The sequence below is a fragment of the Cricetulus griseus genome, chromosome 2, assembly GCF_003668045.3.
Source record: "Cricetulus griseus strain 17A/GY chromosome 2, alternate assembly CriGri-PICRH-1.0, whole genome shotgun sequence".
NCBI lineage: Eukaryota > Metazoa > Chordata > Mammalia > Rodentia > Cricetidae > Cricetulus > Cricetulus griseus.
In genome coordinates, this window is record NC_048595.1 from 412,936,230 (window position 1) to 412,958,420 (window position 22,191).

Here is a 22,191-nt window from a genome sequence, read left to right on the forward strand (position 1 = left end):
CAGCCCATGTCTAATGTTTTAACAATTCAGCAATACACAGCAGGAGAAAAAAGCAGCAAATGACTCTTGCAGCCGCTGCTAGAAATAACAGCAGATGCAAGTCTGAGAGCCAGTCCAAACACAGGAGACAGGAAGGAGGAGGTCAATAAGCAAGCTTTTAGTGAGAAGAAGACAAAATAAAGATGCACTTTGAGTTAGGCTGCCAGTTAGGAGACTGTTACCTGACGGTTACTTCTTCAGCTGGCTGCAGTGCACAGCAGAGGCACTCTTGGAGGCTGTATCTGGGAAGATAAGAAGCTACTTTCCTGTGTGTTCCTTTCATTTTCATGTTAAAGCATACATGAATCCAGTGGATAAAACTCTATGGTGCACGACTGTGTTAATGCAAAATTACTGTGTGTATCTGGCCTAAGTTAACAGATAGATTCAGTTGCTGCGCTTTCATCTTCTATCACAGAGTGATTAACAGTGAACTGTTAGTCTGTTTTATTGATCTTCAATATTTAGATCTTTAAAAGCACTTCCTCTGATAATTTTCAGGTAAACTTAATAAACAATGATTTTGTGTTATCAGTTTACAACTGATTAGAGTGCTTATAAATATCTCTACAGTATTACAGAAATAAGAGTAAATGATATTAAAATAAAGATGGCTGAATCAGTATACCGTTAAAACTTGTTTGCCAGAGAAGGAACATTCCAGGACACAAAGAAAAAAACATACATTAAATATACAATTCATTGAGAAGAAGGTGACTGCAGTTGAGAACCAAAGCACACCATCTCCATCAAGAAAAAGACCAGAACATCTTCAAATGTAGGAAGATGCGGAGTGGGGAAAGCCAAAGCAATTACCAGATTGAAAAAGGAGAGGAGCTTTCCAGATTCACAAGGGAGATATAAAACTACACACTTACATTGATGTGATTTTAGTACAGATTTCATCTTACTATTTAGAACTTACTTTTTAAAGTTTTCCTACCTCATTGTTTGAATCTTGAATAACTTTATAGAGTGCTGGTACAAGTGCTTTTTTCCGGTGTAAAGTTGCTGCATAATTGGTGATCTGAGTGTCAGGTAATGCCTAAGATAAAACCAAAGGACAGCAAAATGAATTTAAAATTTAAGAAACAAATTTATTTTATAGTCACACTACTTGACTAAAATAAGAGTCAAATGAGAAAATTTAAAATAATTAATATTAAGTAATTAACATACAAATAACTGTTTAGCAACAAAAATGGTAACAAGCTACATATCATAGCCAGATTTCACAGAAACAGGTAGTAACTTTAAAGTAATCCAGACTAAAAAAGAGCAGAATATATTTCAGTTCCTGCACTTATACTTTTATAAAACACATTTCACAAATGTACATTATATAGTTTTCAATCAAAACTATTTGACTTTTTTTTGTTGTTGTTTTATTTTTTGAGACAGGGTTTCTCTGTGTAGCTTTGGAGCCTGTCCTGGCACTCGCTCTGGAGACCAGGCTGGCCTCGAACTCACAGAGATCCGCCTGCATCTGCCTCCCGAGTGCTGGGACTAAAGGCGTGCACCACCAATGCCCAGCCTATTTGACTTTTAATCGTAGGAAATCAAAGCAGGAAAACAAATATTTGTATTAAAACTTGAAGACTCCAGTCATCTATTGGATATATTTAATCCTAACAATTATTTTACTTCTACCTAATTCCTTTGATCCTTATTCATACAGACAGGGAAGCATTATTCCATATTTTGCAAGTTCTCCACTTAAAAGCGTATCTGTAGGGCTCTTTACAGAACACATTACCATCATTAAACTTTGGACATATTTACCTTGAACTCTGACAGCCATTCTTCCACAACAGCTCGCTCTGACCCCAGCATCTTCCTTCTATTCTTCTTTTATCTAAAATGCAATTTTTAAGAAAAGAACCTGAATACATAATTACCTACAGAGATTACCAAAGATACATAATGTGTCCATCTTACTAACCAAGAAACTAGTTTAGTCTGCATTTTGGATAGAGGCTTCTGCTCAGTTTGGAGTGCAATTAAAACTTCTCAACGAAAAATTCTGTTTTTAAATGATGTATCAAAAACTCATTGTCTTCATGCTTTTCATATTTTCTCCACTTCAAGTGGCAAAGAAGGCATCCTTAAATTGGATATATTTATAATCTCAGTACTGAGGAGGTAGAGGCAAGAGAACTGTGGAGGTCAAGTTGAGCTACATAGTGAGTTCTAAGACAAGCCTGTGCTACATGGCAAGACCCTATAAAAAACAAAACTAAAAGCTGAAAACTGAAGTGGCCTAGTGAAATCAAATTACATTATTGAAAACACATACACAGAGCAAGTTATGCATGACAGAATAAATCCTGTAACAAAATGTAAACATCAAATCTAGAAAAAGCAAGGGTCATATAGTTGGCAAACTGCTATCAATATATGCATTATGCAAATAAAGCAGAGTCCTAAATTTTCTAAGATGGAAAAATGTCTAACTAGCAAAATCAAACTGAATAATAGTTTGTAAATTATAATTCCAATTAAAGATTACCTTTTAAAGCCTGGAAACAAATATATGCTCAACTATTAAGTGTTTGCCACTGAGTATAGTCTAACATATTTAAATTTGAATAAAAGTAGGATACACTGTATTTTAAAATGAAAACAAAAAAACAAAGCTTTCTTTGTCACTCCAAAGGAAGGAATAAGAAAAAACAAAACTAACAAAAAATAGAACCTGAGGAAGCAGGGCTGTCTATGAAATAATTGCAAAGAAGTTCCCTTATTAAAAAGATAGTTTCTGTGGATAGAGAAATTGTGGTACATTTAAACAATGGAGTACTACTCAGCAGAAAAAAACAATGGAATCTTGAAATTTGCAGGAAAATGGATGGAACTCGAAGAAACCATTCTGAGCGAGGTAACCCAATCACAAAAAGACAAACATGATACGAACTCACTCAAATGTGGACCTGCTTTATGATACATAGTAGTGACCATGCTTTATCAGAGCTGTTTTTAATGATGTTGCTCAGAATGGTTTCCTCCCAGATGATGACTGAGAAACTTATTTAAAAAAAAAAATGGTGCCAAGTACCACAAGAGTAACAGAACTGTGCTGTTTTCTGGGATTCTGTTTTTTACTTTGTTGTTGTTGTTGTTTGTTTGTTTGTTTGTTTTTGTTTGTTTTTTGTTTTTTTTTTTTAATGTAGTGTGCTGGATGTCTCTACAATTTTGTTCAAAGGACTGCAGAACCTGGAAAGTTGTTGCTGCTATTGATGCATAACATATTGCCATTATTGCTCTTTTTATATAAATATAAATATAAATATATATATATGCTAATTGAAACTCAAATATATGATGAATCCAAGGTGTTTCAGTGAGTGCTCACCTGTGCATGCAAATTTGATTTCATCTTTAGTAAGTAGTAAAGTTATATGCTTGCCAAAAAGTAAATAAATAAATAAGTGACACACTGCAAGACAAATGTCACACAATTTCAATTTTATGTGTAACCTAGAAATGATGAACTTATGGGAACAGAGAGCAGAATTGTGGCTATTAGGCTTCAATGTAGGACTTTTAACAATGGGGAAAGGATTGGTTTAAGGATATAAAACTGCAGTTGGACAAGAGGCATGGACTCTCTGAAGTCTTGAGGTCTACTGAGAGCATGATAAATATGGTTGATAACAATATGCTATATTTTAAAAGTTGTGAGATAGTATACTTTAAGTGTTCTCAAAACAAAAATGATGAATATGTGTGATATAACATGTTAATGGTTTAATTTAGCCATGCCATTGTGAACATACTGTATTCTGTATCATAATTGTGCATGACTTTATTTATAAACCAAATACATGAATGAAAAAAAAAAGATAGCTTCTGGCTGGCAGTCCTTTAGTCCCAGCCTTTAGTCCCAGCACTCGGGAGGCAGAGGCAAGAGGATCTCTGTGAGTTCGAGACCAGCCTGGTCTACAAGAGCTAGTTTCAGGACAGGCTCCAAAGCCACAGAGAAACCCTGTCTTAAAAATCACCCCCCCCACCCAAAAAAGACAGTTCCTGTCAAATTGCACATTAGATTTAAAAAATATTAATGAGAATTACTTGAACAAAAAAATTGGTTCCATTATGACATTTCCATATATATATGATGCTGAACCTTAATCATATTTCCCCCATACTATTCTTTCATGTTAATCTCCTTCACACTAGATTTCTAATTTAAATTCCACAAGGGCTTTATTTTTTTTGACCTATTATTTTATGTGCATTGGTATGAATGTGTCACAGATCCCCTAGAACCAGAGTTACAGTTTTAAACTGCCATGTGGGTGCTGGGATTTGAACCAGGGTCCTCTGGAAGAGCAGTCAGTGTTAACCACTGAGCAATCTCTCCAGCCCCCGTCCCCCACAAAGGACTTTAAAATATGTGTATGAAGGAGCACTATACTGACTGCTAATAATAAGGAATAGAAAAAAATAGAGTAAGATATGCCATTATTTTCTAACAGCAAAATCTCTTAAAATATATTGATGCACTTGTTCAAATAAAATCCAAAATCAAAAATGATAAGGGAAGCCATGTGGTGGTAGCTGATGCCTTTAATCCCAGCACTCAGGAGGCAGAGGCAGGTGGATCTCTTGAGTTCAAGACCAGCCTGGTCTACAGAGTAAGTTCCAGAACAGCCTGATCTCAGGGAGGGGGAACCCAAAGAAAGAAAGAATTAAGGGTCAAATGTGGTAGCAGAGACCTATAATCCTATCACTCAGCATGAAGAGGCAGAGGCAGGAGAATCATGAATTCAAGACTACCTACCAATACTGCCTCAAAAAGTAAAAATATAACCAAAATATGACTTTTTTTTTTTTAAAGACAGGGTCTCACTGTATATCTCTGGATGGCCTGGAACTCACTACTTAGACCAGATTAGCCTCAAAATCAGAGACCCATCATCTACCAGGATTATAATGGGTACTGGGATTATAATGGCATGTGCCACCACACCCAAAGCTAAGCCCCCCCCCTCCCCACAGGGTTTCTCTGTGTGACAGTCCTGGTTGTCCAAGAACTCACTCTGCACACCAGGCTGGCCTTGAACTCAGAGATCTACCTGCTCCTGCCACGATCCTGGAGTGCTGGGATTAAAGGAGTGTGCCACTATGCCCTGCTCAAAGTTTATTTTTATATTTAATAATGGTACAATTTTTTTTCTTGTACTTTTGTAAAAAGTCCTTAGAGACACAACACACACTGAAATATTTAGCAATGAAATGCTTGGGGTTTGCTTTAAAGTAATGGGGGATCCTTTAGTGGTTCATAATCACTGACTGAGTGTGATGGTGTGAATAGATAAGGCCACCATAGGCTCCTATGTTTGAATTATGGTCCATAGGGAGAGGCACTATTAGGGTTGTGGCCTTGTTGGAGTAGGTGTGGCCTTATTAGAGAAAGTATGTCACTGTGGCATGGGCTTTGAGGTCTTTTACATGCTCAAGCTATACCCAGTACACAGTTTTCACTTCTGCTGCCTTTGGATTAAGATGTGGAACTCTCAGCTCCTTCTCCAGCACGTCTGTCTGTCTGCATGCATTCTGCCAAGTTTCCTGCCAAGATGACAATGAACTAAACCTCTGGGACTGTAAGCCAGCACCAATTAAATGTTTTCTTTTTTTATAAGAGTTACTGTGGTCACAGTATCTTCTCTCAGCAATAAAACCCTAAGATACTGGATGTTGAAGGCATTGTGTGAAACAGGAAGGGACCTCAACTGAAGAACAGCCTCTGACAAAACGGTCTGTGGCTGTTGTCTGTGGGGTATTTTCTTGACTGTTAATTGATGGAAGAGAATCCAGCCCACTGCTGGGGGTAGTCACCATTCCTAGGCAGGTAGGCCTTGAAAGTGTAAGAAAAGTAGCTAAATGTGAGACTCCAGACAAGCCAGAAAAAGCAGCATTCCTCTCTTGGGTTTCTGCTTCAAGCTCATGCCTTGAATTCCTATCTTGTTTCCCTCAATGATGGACACTTTTAGTCATGGTGTTTATGATCATGTACCCTCAGAGGCCAACAAAAAAGGGCATCAGATTCCCTGGAATTGGAGTTACAAGTGGTTATGAAGCGCCAGTTGTGGGAGCTAGGAACCAAACTCTGTTTTCTGCAAGAGCAACATGCAGTTTTAACCACTGAGTCATCTCCTGCGCCCCTTGCATTGAATATAAATAAAATATGACTGACCTTAAGTTGCTAGCCATTTTGTTTAGTAAACAGTACACAAACTTCATTACATTACTCATCTATTTTGTTACCGCTTGACTTGTCTTATAATGAAAAAAAACTAAAATACTGAGAAAGTGAATCTACAAATATACGAATTCTGCTAAAAGATAGAAAACAAGGCTCTTACATGTGGGTGGGGCTATGAAGAGTGTACATTCATAGACTGTTCTGAGATCTAAGCAAAACTATGAATCCCTGCTTCAGAAAAAAGAGCTAGGGCTCATGATGTGGCTCAGCTGGTAAGATGCTTGCCTAGCATGCAAAAGACACTGACTGATCCCAGCACAGAGTAAGAACACAAGTGCCAATACATCATAATGGCTTAAAGAGAATTTGGGCCCATTAAACATGCATTTTTGGAAGAGTTACTTCGTTGTCACCTCAAAATGAGGACAATGGAAGTATCTATGATAAAAGTTTTTTGTTTTTGTTTTATTATTTTGAAACAAGGTCTCACTGTGAAGCCCCAGTTGACTTGAAACTCAGCATGTTGATCAGGCTGACCTTGAATCACAGAGATCCTCCTGTCTTTGCTTGTCTGGTGGTGGGACCAAAGGCATGCTGCCACCAGACCCAACTGACAAGATTTTTTTCTTAGCAGAATAAATAACACACAAGGTCTTAGAATAGTTGATTGGCACATATACTTCATGTTAGCTGTAACAATTTTTAAGTTTTGACAACTCAAGCAGCATTTTTATTCCAGAATAATTATTAATGGTCTATTATTGAAAATATTGTTGAATAAAATACTAAGGATACAACAAGGGATTAAAAGAAAATAAGTGCTCTCAAGGGTTTCACGGGAAATCAAAAATATAGGTAAATGGCCAGGTGGTGGTGCATGCCTTTAATCCCAGCACTCAGGGAGGCAGAGGCAGGTGAATTTCTGTGAGTTTCAGGCCAGCCTGGTCTACAGAGTGAGTGCCAGGACAGGCTCCAAAGCAACACAGAGAAACCCTGTCTCAACCCCCCCACTCAAAATATATACACATACAAAACTATAGAGTCACCAGTGTAACATATGAGACAGTAATATCTTACTGCAAACTTTTTTTAAGATTTAATTCTTGTAAGAAAAGTCTCTTCCTCTCCGAGCTTTTCCTGTTTTTAAATGTCTTTATGGGGGTGTCAGATCCCCTGGAGTTGTGAACTGCTATTCGGGTGCTGGGAATTGAACCTAGGCCCTATGGAAGAGTAGCCATCTCTAGCCAGACTTCCAATTCTTAAACTGGGTTAAAAAAAATTGGCCCAGGCAAGGTGGCACATACCTTTAATCCCAGCACTTGGAAGGAAGAGGTGGGCAGATCTCTGAGGTCAAGGCCAGCCTGGACTCCAAGGATAGTTCTAGGACAGTCAGGCTACACAGAGAAACCCTGTCTCATACCCTCCCTAACTCCCACCCAAAACTGGAAAAAAATTATGAAGACATTTCAAAGTGTACATCCACAACTTAGATTAGGCAGCTACTATGGAAAAGACTAAATTCCCTAAGGCAAGACTGTACTATCTGATACAGTCACTCTAAACTGAAAATGACTATTTAAATTAATTCAAATAAAATGTATTTCTTGCTCTGGGAAAGACAGAAATTAGACCTATTCTGTATTATAGTAAACATTGGGTGTGGCGAACTAGAGAGATGGCTCAGAAGTCATGAGAGCATACTGCTCTTGCAGAAGACTTGAATTTGGTTCCCAGAACCCATGTCAAGTGGCTCATAAATGCCCAGAACTCTAACTCTAGAGGAATCTGATGCCTGTGGCCTTCTCGGGAACCTGCATTATTCTTTTTTTTTTTTTTTAATGTAGGTTCAGTTATTTTATGAAGAAAGCTGAGACTAATTATTCTCCAGAATGATCTTTATTCAGAGTGTCTCATGCTCATAGGGGTTGAATGATCAGTCCTGAATGTGAGAGTAAGTAGGAGAGACAAAACATCATATCCAAAACAAATGCCGGGGCCTTGAGGGAGAGGGAGGGTTCCTTTCCAAAACCTGGAGAGGGTCAGAGAGATGGCTCAGTGGGTAAAAGCATTTGCTGCCAAGCCTGAAGTCCTGAGTTCAACCTCTAAAGCCCACCTTGGAAGGAAGAGAACTGACAGCCAAAGACTGTACTATGACTATCAGACACCCCACCCCCTGCAAGCAAATAAATTAATACATATTTTTAAAGACCAGAGAGGAACTTCATTAAGAAATACTGCTTAGAGTAAAACAGTAAGATAGACGATAATGTGGCTGTGAGGGCTGGGTGGGGTATGTATGTGTAGGGGGCTGAAAGAGAGAGACAATGGGCATCTTGACTTTTCTAAGTTTTTCAGGGAGTAACAGAAGTTTTAGTATGATTTAGTCCTGGGTAAATTTACCTTGTAGCTTCAAGGGGGAGGGCTGGGCTTACTTATCCCCTCAGTTGAGCTGTAAGGAGCTGTGGCCTGATTTGGGGGGCGGGGAGCTAGAGGTTCTGTGATCTAACAGAATGCACCTTGGACAGCTGTACTGGTGACATCACTTCATACGGAAAACTATTGTATACTCCAAAAACTAGTATTTTCTGTAATGCTTGAGAACCTAATGTTGGTTATCCTGCTCTCCTAATGTAGATTCATACAGACACAGAACTAACTTAGGACACCATCCCAACTAAGTTCATTATTCCTCATAGGGTGGGGAGATGGTAAAGGAACACATACACAATCAGTGTCAGTCCTCAGTCAAGCTGAATTTTGAATTCTGTGTGACTACTCCCCACAACATGGGCATTCAAGTCTGCAACATGTGATTGCTAGGTTCTGTGATGGCAAATCTATATCTGTATCTACTCAGTTTTAGCTGGCATGGGTATATAAGGCTAGTGGCCTTGAGGCTCCTTGCTTGCAGCCATTCTGGAGACTTCATAAAACACAGCAGCTTTTCATCAGGATGCTGGATCTAGTGTCAGACTCCATGTAGCACAAGCAATATCTTTGCAAGTTTTCTTGTTTCCTGGTCCTATTTTGAACCTTGTCAATATGAGTCCTAATTCTCCCAAGTAATGGGCTTCCAGGCAAACAAAACAACACGTGGCTTTGATTTTATATATTTCGTACATTACTAATAAGCACTAGAAACAGCAGGTTATTTGCTCTAGCCAAATGTCAAATACTCAGAAGCTACATGTGGTTATTTTCCTATATCAGACAGAACAGAAAAGGAACACAGCCATGGTCACAAAAGTTGCTTTGGACAACAGTGATCCTGATGTACCCTAATAGCACAATTGTGCTAAATAAATAAACAGAAGTAAAATTCAGATAACACATTTGTTAAATGCAATTACTAAAATAATTCAAAATTTGAATTCAAAAGTACGAAGATGTGATTATTTCAAGTAAACCTTATAATAAATAAAGCTACTCACCAAAGATTACCAAAAATTCTTAACACGATTAATCATATGGGAAATTTAGTCTTCATTGCTTAAAAAGTTAAGGTCATAATTTTACCTGTCTTAAGATCAGTTTTCTAAAGGAGGAGGTGGCACAGGAATGCGGCAGAGTTCAAGTGTGGAATTCATTTGTTGAGAGTTAAATATTTTCCAACTCTATAAAAAATAAAAATAAAAAAATCAAATAGTAAGAATATTCTCAAGAACATAACACAATTTTTTGTTTGTTTGTTTGTTTTTCGAGACAGGGTTTCTCTGTGGCTTTTGGAGGCTGTCCTGGAACTAGCTCTTGTAGACCAGGCTGGTCTTGAACTCACAGAGACCCACCTGCCTCTGTCTCCTGAGTGCTGTGATTAAAGTAGTGTGCCACCGATGCCCAGCTACACAAAATATTTTAAACAACACAACTCATAAGACAGTTCTTCATTTTTGTGTGTCTGCAAGCACTGATGGTGCACGTATCCATGTGTGTGAGGCTGCATGCATCCATACAAGATCATGTGAAAGACAAGAGTTAATCTGCCTCTATTGCTTCCCACCTTATCCCCTTCATACAATAGTGAATATGGAGCTTTACCACTTTTTGGTTAGGCTGGCAGCCAGCAAGCCCCAGAGACCTACCTGTCTTCTATCAGCAGATGGACATAGATCATGTCCCTCTCAGCACCGAGATTCCCGACACAGGCATAAAGATCTGGCTTTTTACAATGAACTTAGGTTCCTGACACTTGTGCATTAAACACATTTACTTACTCATTGTAGCTCACCTGACCCTGATACATTCTGTAATAACGAGCATACTTGTGCACCTTTAGCATATCCAAGAAAAAAACATTATTTTGGAGACACAAAGTCTCAAATTTGAGCATCAATTATCCCACTAATTATCTTTAAGATGTTGGATAGGTTATTTAAATTGCTGGAGATTGACTATCAAATCTTTTCCTTGCAAAAAACACTAATTTACACCATTCACAAAAGTATATATTTTAGGGACCAGCAAGATGATGATTCACTGAATTAGGGCTCTTGCTGCCAAGTCTGAGGACCTGTGTTTGATTCTGGGAACCCTCATGGTAGAAGAACAGAACTTACTCTCAAAAGCTGTCCTCAGACCTCTCTTCCTCTCCCTCCCCACCTCTCTCTCTCTCTCTCTCTCTCTCTCTCTCTCTCTCTCTCTCTCTCACACACACACACACACACACACACACACACACACACAGGCTAAATGTGCACTAAATGTCTAAAAAGAAGAAAATTGCAGGATCTAAGTGTTGGGGGCAGGTGTACAGCAAAACATCTGTGTAAACAACCAAATTTATCTGCCATCCTCCCTTTCTTCTTTCTTTCTTTTTTTTTTTTTTTTTTTNTTTTTTTTTTTTTAGAAGTTTTCATGAGAAGGAGACACAACTTCTCCTGGAAACACACAATTACATCAGAGAAGAAGATGGCCATGAAAGAAAGTATGACTTTGAAATCATAATTCTCCTGCTTCCACCTTCTAAGTGCTACTATTAAAAGAGTGTAGTAATATGACCTGCAACCCATTCTTCTTTCTTTCTTTTTTTTTTTTTTTTTTTTTGAGACAGTGTCTCACTATGTAGAGATGCTGGCCTTGAACTTGCATTCTTCCTTGCCTGAACTTCCCAAGTACTGAGATTACAGATAAGCACAATCATGCCCAACTTGGGCAAACATTTTTTAAATAAACAAAAAGCATTGACAATGGCAACTGAACTATACTAAGTCTGCCAAAAAAACAAGCTCAATTTGTTGAGTCCATTTTCCTGGGATGGCACAATTAATATTCTGAAAATGTTTACACTACTTAGTTTATACAATCAACCAAAATTTTCTGTGCCATCCTTCACAGGTTTACAGAAAATACAAGAATTCACATGAAACCAAGAACATTACTAGGGGTATTATTATAATAAATACCATCCTCAAATTCTACTACAGAGCTATAGTGATAAAGAAAATCTGGTACTGACATAGAACAGACAGGTAGATCAAGACTAGAAGACCTGGAAATAAGATGACAAAGCTAAACCAAGTTAATTTTTTGACAAATGAGGTAAAAACATACTTTGGAAAACAGAACCTGTTCAACCAATGGTGCTGGTAAAACTGGACTTCTACCTACAGAAGATGAAATTAGATTTGTATCTTGTACAAAAACAATCAATTCAAAAATGGATCAAAGAACTTAACTTAGGCCAGAAACACTGAAAACTTTTGAAGAAAATATGGGGATACCCTTCAAGATACTTACAAAAAAATTATAGAAATCAAATACTATGCAAATAAAACTGTCAATCAACAAATGGGCGAATTAACTGAATAGATAGTTTTTGTTTTGTTGTTTTAGGAAACACAAATGACCAATAACTATTTTTAAAAAGTATTCAATATCCCTTACCATCAGGAAAATGCAAATTAAAACTACTTTGAGATACCACCTTACCCCAATTAGAATGGCTGTCACAGACAACACTTATTCCCTGTCAGTAGGGGTGCAAATTAACATAGGCATTGTGGAAATCAATTTGCATATTTCTCAAAATTAAAAATAGAGCTACCATATGATACAGCTATTTTACTCCTAGGCATACACCCAGAGAATGACATAACCTCCCATAGAGATAGTTGCATCTCCAAGTTTATTCATTATAGCAAAGAATTGGAATCAACCTATTTACCCATCAACAAATGAACAGATAATGGTAATCTGGGAAAAATATATGAGTACTATCTGGCTCTAAAGAAAAATGGTAGTTTAAAAATTTGAGGAAAAATGGATGGATTTTAAATATGTAATATTAAGCAAGGTCACACAATCTCAGAAAGAAAAAAATTACATGTTCTTTCTCATAGGAAGAATCCAGTCAATATATTTATATGTACAAACAAATGTACATGGAGGTACAGCATAATATAAAGACAACAAGAAAGGCTAAATATTAGAGAATGAGGAAGGACTGATACAAGTAATTCAGTTATGAAAGACAAGAGTTATGAAAGAGGATAAGTACATAAAATATATTCAATAATGAAAATTTAAAATCTAATGTGAAGCTCCACAGCTTCCATTTAAATGTCTATTCTAACTGTATAAAAGTTCAATGAGTTAGGGCCAGTCAGTGGTGGCACACACCTTTGATCCCAGCACTTAAGAGGCAGAGGCAAATGGATGGATCTCTGTGAGTTCAAGGCCAGCCTGGTCTACAAAGTGAGTTTTAGGACAGTCAGGACTGTTACACAGAAAAATCCTGTCTATAAAAAAAAAAGTTCACTGAATTGTATAGACTTTGCGTCTCCTTAATTTTAGTGTGTAATGTTTATTTTATTTGGAAGTGTTTTTATTATAAATTTATTTCAAAAGATAGTCTAGTATTAAAGAATAATAAGATGGAGAAGCATTGAAGAAAATACCTAACATTGACCTTTGGCCTCACACACATTCTCACAAATGTGCATATGTACCTGTCAACAGACTAGGGCATGGCCTTCCCTTTGTCAACGAGATAATGATAGGCAAAGGTGTACCTTCTTCCTTGAAACTTCTCTTTGAGACAGGGTTTCATTACATACCCCTAGCAGGCCTGGAAGCTCACTATGTAGATGAGGCTGGCCTCAAATTCATAGAGATCTGTCTCCCTCTGCCTCTCCAGTGCTGGGATCAAGGTGTGTACCAAATATATATATATATATATATATATATATATATATATATATATGGTCTCGAGATAATGGACACTGTCAGTGAAGAACAATCAATTTCCTTCCTCAAGTATTAAGGCTTCAATATAAGGAGGGCAAACCTGGTGCCATCCCTGAGACATCAGAGAATTAAAACAGAGCAGCTCAGAAACTCTCTGGAGACCTGCAGGGATCCGACTCTAATGGTCACATGAAAACTAACTAATCAGTACTTTGTGTATGTTAGGAAACTGCCAGGATCCAGAAAAAGAAGTGCCTTGTGATTACAGATGACCATGTTCAGAACCCACAAACTGCCTACCAATCATATTAAAGCTCGGTTAAAGACTACAGGTCCTTCCTTCCTAAGTATAGAGATATAAATGTTGGAAAGGAGCACAGGGAACTCAGAGATCTCCTGCCTCTGCTTCTGTCTCTCAAATGCTGGGAATTAAAGGCATGCACCACCATACCTGACTAAATATCTTTTTCCCCCCCAAGACAGGGTTCTCTGTTTAACAGTTCTGGCTGTACTGGAACTCGCTCTGTAGATCAGGCTGGCCTCAAACTCAAGAGACATCCACCTGCCTCTGTCTCCCAAGTGCTGGGACTGAAGGTCCCAGCTCTGGCTATATATATATGTGTGTGTGTGTGTGTGTGTGTGTGTGTGTGTGTGTGTGTGTGTGTGTGTGTGTGTGTTAAATCAAGCTAGTATATGAAAACTATAATGTGAGAAAAAACCCAAAACATTGTATTGGAACAATAGACTTTCCAGAAAAAAAATAATGTACTTGAAAACAGAGCAACACAAAATTAGTCAAGATGGAAGCAAAATTCAAATAATCTGCACTTTATCAAGCAGGGACCCAACACAAACTCTTGTATTTGGTAATCCCAGTTTATCTAATTGAGCCAATGAGACCAGCAAGGGGAAAGATTTATGCAGTGTACCCCCAGGACAAGGAATCAGCACTAGTTAACTACCCACAGAGGGTAAGGTGGACTACGTTTTGATCCACTGATTTTATCCTGAAACTTTTCCAGCTCTGTGAGAAAAACTAGGGAATATGGCTATAAGATCTACCCACATGCATCTAACTTTTCTTCCACTATCAATAATTAATACTAATAATACTAAGATAACTAGAATATAACACAAAGGAAAAGCTAATCTTCAGAAAATATATTTTTTGGCTAGGAATGTAGCTTCCTTGGTAGAGTGCATGCCTAACATGCACAAGGCACTACACTAAGCAGGTATGGTGGTGCACAACTGTAATCCCAACACCGGGAGGTGGAAGCAGGAAGATCAGCAGTTCAAGGTCATCTTCGGTTACACAGGACCAACTCTAGCTAGAAATCCAATAGAAAGGAAAAGACGTATTTTTTTTAATCATTACTGATTATTTTATGTGTCATTTAGTATTTCTAATTTCTTCTGCTTTAAATTATAAATAGGAAAGCAGATAATTTGCTATCTGAAATACTTCTAAGGTGACAAGTAGTATAAACCACCACCTTGGCTAGCCTGGAACTCACTATGCAAACCATAGCTGGCCTCAAACACATATAGATCAACTGCCTTTGCCTTCTGGGTACTGGGATTAAAGGTGTGCATCATCACAACCAGCTTACGGGGTCACAGTAAGAGTTTTCAAAGAAACTTTGAACAGTGTTGAGACTATTGACAACCATAAATAGTTCTGAATTTGGAGTAAAAGTGTTTTATATCAGGAGATAGCCACAAGCCTGTGGGAGCCCACAGGTGGAATGTGTTGTTTGAATGAGAAATGTCCCACACAGGTTCATATATTTGAACCCATGACCCCTAGCTGATGGGACTGTTTGGGGAGCTTATGAAAACTATAGAAGGTACATTTTCTTTGTCTTGTTTTGTTTTTCAAGACAGGGTTTCTCTGTGTAACAGTTCTGGCTGTCACTTAGTAGACAAAGCTGGCCTTGAATTCAGAGATTCGCCTGCCTCTGATTCCCAAAAGCTGGGATTAAAGGCATGAGCCACCACTGCACGGCTAGAAGGTACATTCTTATTGAGGGATAAAAATCATTCGTGAAAGCAACTAAAAACTTCCCATTACTTGATAATTTCCAAAACAGCTATTAGCAAGACATTCTGAGAGACACTGAATGTTAGAAACTAGCAAGCAATACTTAATTCAAAACTTATGCACAATTAAGTCAACATTATAAATCAGCCCAGCAACCCTATGATGCTGAAAGGTCATCCTATTAAAGAAAATAATGAAAACAATGAGTAACAAAAATCACTGCTACTCAAAGACATGTCCCAGTTACCAATGATTTTAAGTTAAATAATTTTAGTAATAATTGTCTTTTCCATTCTTGGCTGTCTGCCTGCTTTAGTGACACTATCTTGCTATCTCTTCAACATGCAAATCTCATTCTTGCTCTGTGTTGCCACTGCCTGTGCTGCTAGATTCAGGTCTTGCCTCCTCTAAGTGTAAAGAAAATGGGCCCCTGGAAGAGCCCACCACCTGTTCTCAAACACTCTTGATCCCCCAATCTTATTTACTGCTCTGAATGGTAGTCACCATTACTTGTTTACTATGTAGCAGCTGTAGTCAGGGGTAGAACACCTGCCTAACATGTACAAGGCCCTGTGTTCAATCTTCCACACTGCAAAACCAAACAAACTAATCTACTATCTATTTTGCTCCACTAGACTACAAGGCAAGCTACATGTGGGAGGAAGTATTTATTCACCACTATATCCACAATGTCTGCACAAGGTAACAGTCATTTCATATACAAGAAAGAAAAAATTATGTAAGTAGCACTGAGGCAAGAAAATAGGGCAGAACAAGATTCAGAAAAACCTCACACAAAGGCTGAGGTTGGTATATCAAAGAAACTAGTTGAGAAGGAGGAAGATGGAAAAGCTCCCCAACCAGGTAACAGATACATCATGAACAAAACAAATGTATCATAAAGCAAATACGAGAAAAAGTGGGTGCTATGCAAACGACTCACAAAGGGTCACTGAGTTTCTAATCTTCTAACTCTAACGTGCTGTATCTACTGCTAGCCACATGTCCCTGTCCAATTCCATGTTCTAGAACACAGGAACCTGGGAACCTTCACTGGGTGCCCACAATAACTGTATCATGGGTGAAGGCAGTGAAAACAACAGAATAATGGCTTCAGAAAAATCCATCCTCCCTAAAAGCAATGAAGCATAAGAAACACTATCAGATGAAAGTTCTTCACGAACTTGGGAAATAGTAGACATTAGTGTGTTTATAATTTTAACACACATACAGAGAGATGGGTGGTGGGGACAGGAAAACCCCCAGAAGCTCAAGGGCCTGAAGTAGAAATTGAACAAGAGACTCTGCTTCAAACAAGGAGCAAGGTGAGGACCAGAAGACTCACAAATCATACATGCTATGCACAAATATACCATATCCATATCCCACACACACGGGGAGGGTGGGCTGAATTTCCGTAAGAACAGAGAGTTTTGTAGTTTTAATATGCCCTGTTCCCATGCTCCACAAAAGCTGAGAACTAACAGCCCATAATCACAGTGAGAACCACCAGGGTCAGCCCCTGAAGGACACACCGGGTTAAAGTGCCTTCAAGGCTTTATTCCCAGAGAAATGTAATTTCCTAGAAGATCCCACCTACAAAGCTATCACTGCTTAGCACTGACCTGGAGCTTTAGCCAATGCCAAAGTCATTCCCTAGAGGCAGCTGTTGAAAACAGGGTCATTTTTTTTCCCTTAAAAACATCATGGTTCCGTGAGTTACTGGGAAAACAAATGGAATAAACATTTGGGCAACAAAAAAGATTAAAAAGAAAAACTGGAGAATGAGCTGGGCGTGGTACCCCCTGTCTACAAGCCCAGCTCTCAGGAGCCTGAGGCAGGAGGATCAGTTCAAAGTCATTCTCAGCTATAACAGACCCTAGCTCAAAATAAATGAATGAATGGATGGATAGATAGATAGATAGATAGATAGATAGATAGATAGATAGATAGACGGGAGAGGAATCCTAGAGATGAGATGTCCACACAAATTCCCAATTATCTAGAAGGTTATATCCAGTTCAGAAAGACGTATGAAACATGTTGTGGACTGGAGAGATGGCTCAGTGGTTAAGAGCAGTGGCTGCTCTTCCAGAGGACCAGGGTTCTATTCCCAGCACCCACATGGCAGTTCACACCTGTCTGTAATTCCAGTTAGTTCCAGGGGACCTGGTATCCTTACACCAATGCAAATTAAATAAAGTTTTATTTAAAAAAAAACATGCCAGGTTTATAACATTTAAAGAAGCTGGTATTCAAAGAACAGAATGAAAAAAGGAAATCTCTGGATGTGATCACATTTTAACCTCTAAACATTCCCATCCTTACGTAGTTAGCAGACACAATTCAAAACAAGCATTAAGGTAAAAATAATTAAGCTAATTGACATTTCCCTGTTTGTGTTTCCCCTCCATTTTTATTGTAGTATAAGACATATATAAATTTTACCACCTCAGCCGGGCGTTGGTGGTGCACGCCTTTAATCCCAGCACTCGGGAGGCAGAAGCAGGCGGATCTCTGTGAGTTCGAGGCCAGCCTGGTCTACAAGAGCTAGTTCCAGGACAGCCTCCAAAAGCCACAGAGAAAACCTGTCTCGAAAAACAAAACAAAACAAAAATTTTACCACCTCATCTAAGTTACAGTTCAGTGATGTTAACATGCACTCATAAGGTTGCAAATCATTATCTATCTTCACATTCCTTTCATCTTGCAAAAATAAACTCTGTAACTATTAAATGATACGCCCCATGTTGTCTCTGCCCCATTCATTTCCTAGCAGCTACCATTCTATCGAATGTCTTGATTTTTCAGCACTCTAAATACCTCACACAAGAATCAGTATTTTGTGTGACAAACTAATGTCTCTTAGTATAATATTTCCAAAATTCATACCTGTTACAGAATACGGAGGAATGTTCCTCCTTGTTAAGGCTGGGCAATATTCCAGTGTATGCACAGGGCATTTTATATTTTCCTAATCAGTTCATCTGTTAATGGGTATTTACGTGACTGCTTCCAAGTTTTAGGTATTGTGAATGATGTTGAAATGAACATGGGTATACATATATCTTCAAGACCCTGACCTTAATTCTTTTGGGTATTATACATAATGCAATCTCTAAAAAGAGAAAGCAGGAAACAATAGAGGATACTGAGTGTCCTGGTGCATACTTGTAATTTCAACATTTGAGGTTGAGGCAGGAAGATACCAAGTCTAAAAAAGTCAGTCTGGGCTACATCATGGGATAATTTTAAAAAATAAAATAAAACAAAGAAATTGAGGGGCATGGAAGAGGAACAGGCATCCAAGCGCCAATACATTTCTTCCTAACAATGACTATTATTAACTCATATAGTATTAGAAAAGTTTTAATGTATATTTTCTAATTTTTTAAAAGATTTATTTATTTATTATGAATACAGTGTTCTGCCTGCATGTACCTATGCAGGCCAGAAGGGGGCACCAGATTCATTACAGATGGTTGTTAGATGGTTGGGAATTGAACTCAGGACCTCTGGAAAACAGGCACTGCTCCTAACCTCAGAGCCATCTCTCCAGCTCCACATTTTCTAATTTTAAATATAATTAAATGTATATAAAACATTAAACGGTTATCTTTAAATTTTATAACAAATTAAGAAAATAGCTAATCAAATCTGTCAATCCTCTTGTAGTAGTTTTTAATGAATTTCTTTCCTATTCTAAGATTTTAGGTTTATTATTTTTCTTTAAGTGTATGAGCATTTTGTGTGCATGTATGTCTGTGTAACACACGTGTGCAGTGTCAGCAGAGGCCAGAAAGTGTCAGAATCCTCTTGAAACTGAAGTTACAGACTGTAGTGAGCTGCCATGTGGGTGCTAAGAATTGAACCCAGGTCCTTTGGAAGAGCAGTCAGTGCTCTCAACCCCTGAGCCATCTCTCGAGCCTCTAAGGTTTTACATATACTCGGCCTAAATTTTCTCCGTAAAGATTTGTACATTATTATAGGGCTTATTTTCACTATCTAGTATTTTATAGCATGTACTATAATGGCTGTTTTGGTTAGGGTTACTATTGCTGTTACTATTGTCTATGAGCAAAGTAACTTGGAGAGGAAAGAAAAGGTTTATTTGGCTTATGGTTCCACATCACTGTTCATCACCGAAAGAAGTCAGGACAGGAACGCAAAACACTGTAGGAACCTAGAGGCAGGAGCTCATGCAGAGGCCAAAGAGGAATGCTGCGTACTGGTGGCTCCCCATGACTTACTCAGTCTTCTTATAAGACCCAAGACCACCTGTCCAGGGGTAGCCCCACCCACAATAGGCCAGGCCTTCCCACATCAATCACTAATTATGAAAATGCCCTACAAGCTTGCCTATAGTCCACTCTTATGGAGGCATTTTCTCAATTGAGGCACAGTGACCCTCGACTAAGCCAAATTGACATAAAACTAGCCAACATATTGGTGCTATTTCAGACATTTTACATAATCTACCTATATACAGTAACCCCACGTAACTGTTATTATCCCAATTTTTCAGATGAGAAAACAGACACTGAGAGATTAAATCATTTCCCAAGCTCATATAATTAATAAACTGTAACTGGAGATTTTCTTTCCTGCCAGGTCCCACTGCCCTTTAGCCCCAAATAATCATACAGATGCTATATTAATTATAAAACTGTTGGATGATGGCTAGCTCTCTCTTAATTATTAACCCATAACTACTAATGTATGTCTTACTACATGACCTTATCTTACCAGAGAATGCCTGGCACGTCCTATCTTCCCGGTCTCTACATGGTGTCTCCTTTGAGTAGCCTTCTCTGCCTCTTCCCCCACCACTCTTCTCTCCTAGGCCCACTATCTTCCTGCCTCTACTGGCTATTGGCCAAGAAGTGTTTTACTCATCAACCAGTAAGAGAAACATATGTATAGAAGAACGTCCCCATCAGTGGTAAACAGTGGAGTCTACTTTCTATCAAGCTAGACTCTAAAAACTGTTTCTCCTCCCTAGAGTCTTGCACTATCTAGTTTAGGCTGGCCTCAAACGTGAAATCCTGCCCCCAAAGTGCTTAAAGTATAGGCATATACCACCACACCGGGCAAGACTACCCAAACTTGGAAGATCTCACCCAAGAAACCCAAGAATATCACACTTTCTTTTTTCTTTTTCTTTCTTTCTTTTTTTCTTTTCTTTTTTTTTTTTTTTTGAGACAGGGTTTCTCTGTGTAGCTTTGGAGCCTATCCTGGCACTCGCTCTGGAGACCAGACACATTTTGATTATGCTGAGAATATCATGTTTATTTCACCTGGTCACAAGATCCTTAAGTAAAAGTTACATTTATACCACTATGTATATATGTGTACACACACACACACACACACACACACACACACACACACACACACACACAAGAAAATTTAGAAGTTTTCCACATTAATGTTACCCTTGGCTTATACCAAACTATATTCTTTAAATGAATGGCTCAGTTAGCCTTTACCACTTGGAAAGAAGCTGTTCTGGTTAATAGGAACTGTCAACTTGACTGGATTTGGGAATTACCATGGAAACACACTTGTGCATGTGTCTAAGGGTATTCCCAGAAAGGGTTAACTGAAGAGGAAAGACTCACCCTGGATATGGGAGGTGCCAACCCATGAGTTGAGTAAAACTCAACCCAGGACTGAGTAAAAGCGGGGAAATGAACCAACTACTATTCATCTCTTTACTTCCTGTGAATACAATCTGACCAGCTGCCCTACATTCCCGCCAACATGATGGACCCTACCCTAAAACTGTGAGTCAAAATAAACCCTTCCTTCCTTAATTTGCTGTCAGGCATTTTGTTACAATAATGAGAAACATAATTCAGACACTACCTGATAGGCCAGCTTAAATTCTAGGAATAACATAAATCATATTAGTATGCTGTTTCATCACATTCCCCAAATAACCCAGAAGGCTGCCAGTTTTAAAAGGAGCCCAAGGCAAGAACAGGCAACAAATGAAGGTGGCAGCACAACTATGTTATCATTTGGCCCTTAGATCCAGTTCTCTGTGTAGCCCTACCTGTTCTGGAACTCACTTGGTAGACCAGGTTGTACTAGAACTCACAGAGATCCGCCTGTCTCTGCATCCTGAGTACTGAGATTAAAAGCATGCACTAACCTAACCACTGCCTGGCTAGATCCAGCAAACTTCATGGTGTTCAAAGTGTCTATGACAGATGATAAGGTAGCTAGATAAAGCTATCAGTATGTCCCTATAGAAGAGTCACAACATGGGACTCCACATAAGGCAAGGGTTCCCAGTCTTGGCACAACTTGCATTTTGGTCACTCCTGACATTGTGAGACTGTCCTGTACATGTTCAGAGAGCATCCCAGGTCACATCTCCAAATACTGTCAAAATATCTCTAAATGTGCCCCTGGGAGCAAAACTGCCCTGGCCGAGAACTACTATTTTAAAAGAGAAAGAATTGTGGTTCCTTCTGATGATGGAACCTAGAAACAGCTCCTTGTATAGCTTTTACCATGGAATAAAGTATTCATAGTATGTAACCTAACCCATCTTCAAGAATTGAGAACTCTGATGCACTAAGTCACAGGCTGAAGTTCCAGAAGCATTCCATCATTAATGGAAGTGATAGACATACATTAGTTCTTTTCAGCTCTTCAGCTTGCAAAAGAGGATCTCTACTTTTTATCTTCTAGTTAGACGCGATGTGAT

At 38.5% G+C, this 22,191-nt stretch overlaps 1 protein-coding gene across 6 annotated transcripts in view; it reads right to left on the reverse strand.

Annotated features, from left to right (window-relative positions):
- The window catches only part of Fam126b (family with sequence similarity 126 member B), a 62,358-nt gene that overhangs the window by 29,347 nt on the left and 10,820 nt on the right, over positions 1–22,191 (reverse strand). For 4 of the 6 annotated variants that reach the window (XM_035440960.1, XM_027396955.2, XM_027396951.2 and 1 more), the window contains exons 2-4: positions 9,764–9,861; positions 1,822–1,894; positions 983–1,084 (exon numbers count right to left, since the gene is read on the reverse strand). In XM_035440960.1, the coding sequence (XP_035296851.1) occupies positions 983–1,084; positions 1,822–1,872 (153 nt within the window). In that variant the 5' untranslated portion in view covers positions 1,873–1,894; positions 9,764–9,861. Of the gene's footprint in view, positions 1–221; positions 282–982; positions 1,085–1,821; positions 1,895–9,678; positions 9,862–22,191 lie in introns of those variants that run through there. The other 2 variants (XM_035440959.1, XM_035440961.1) reach the window with 2 other exon arrangements.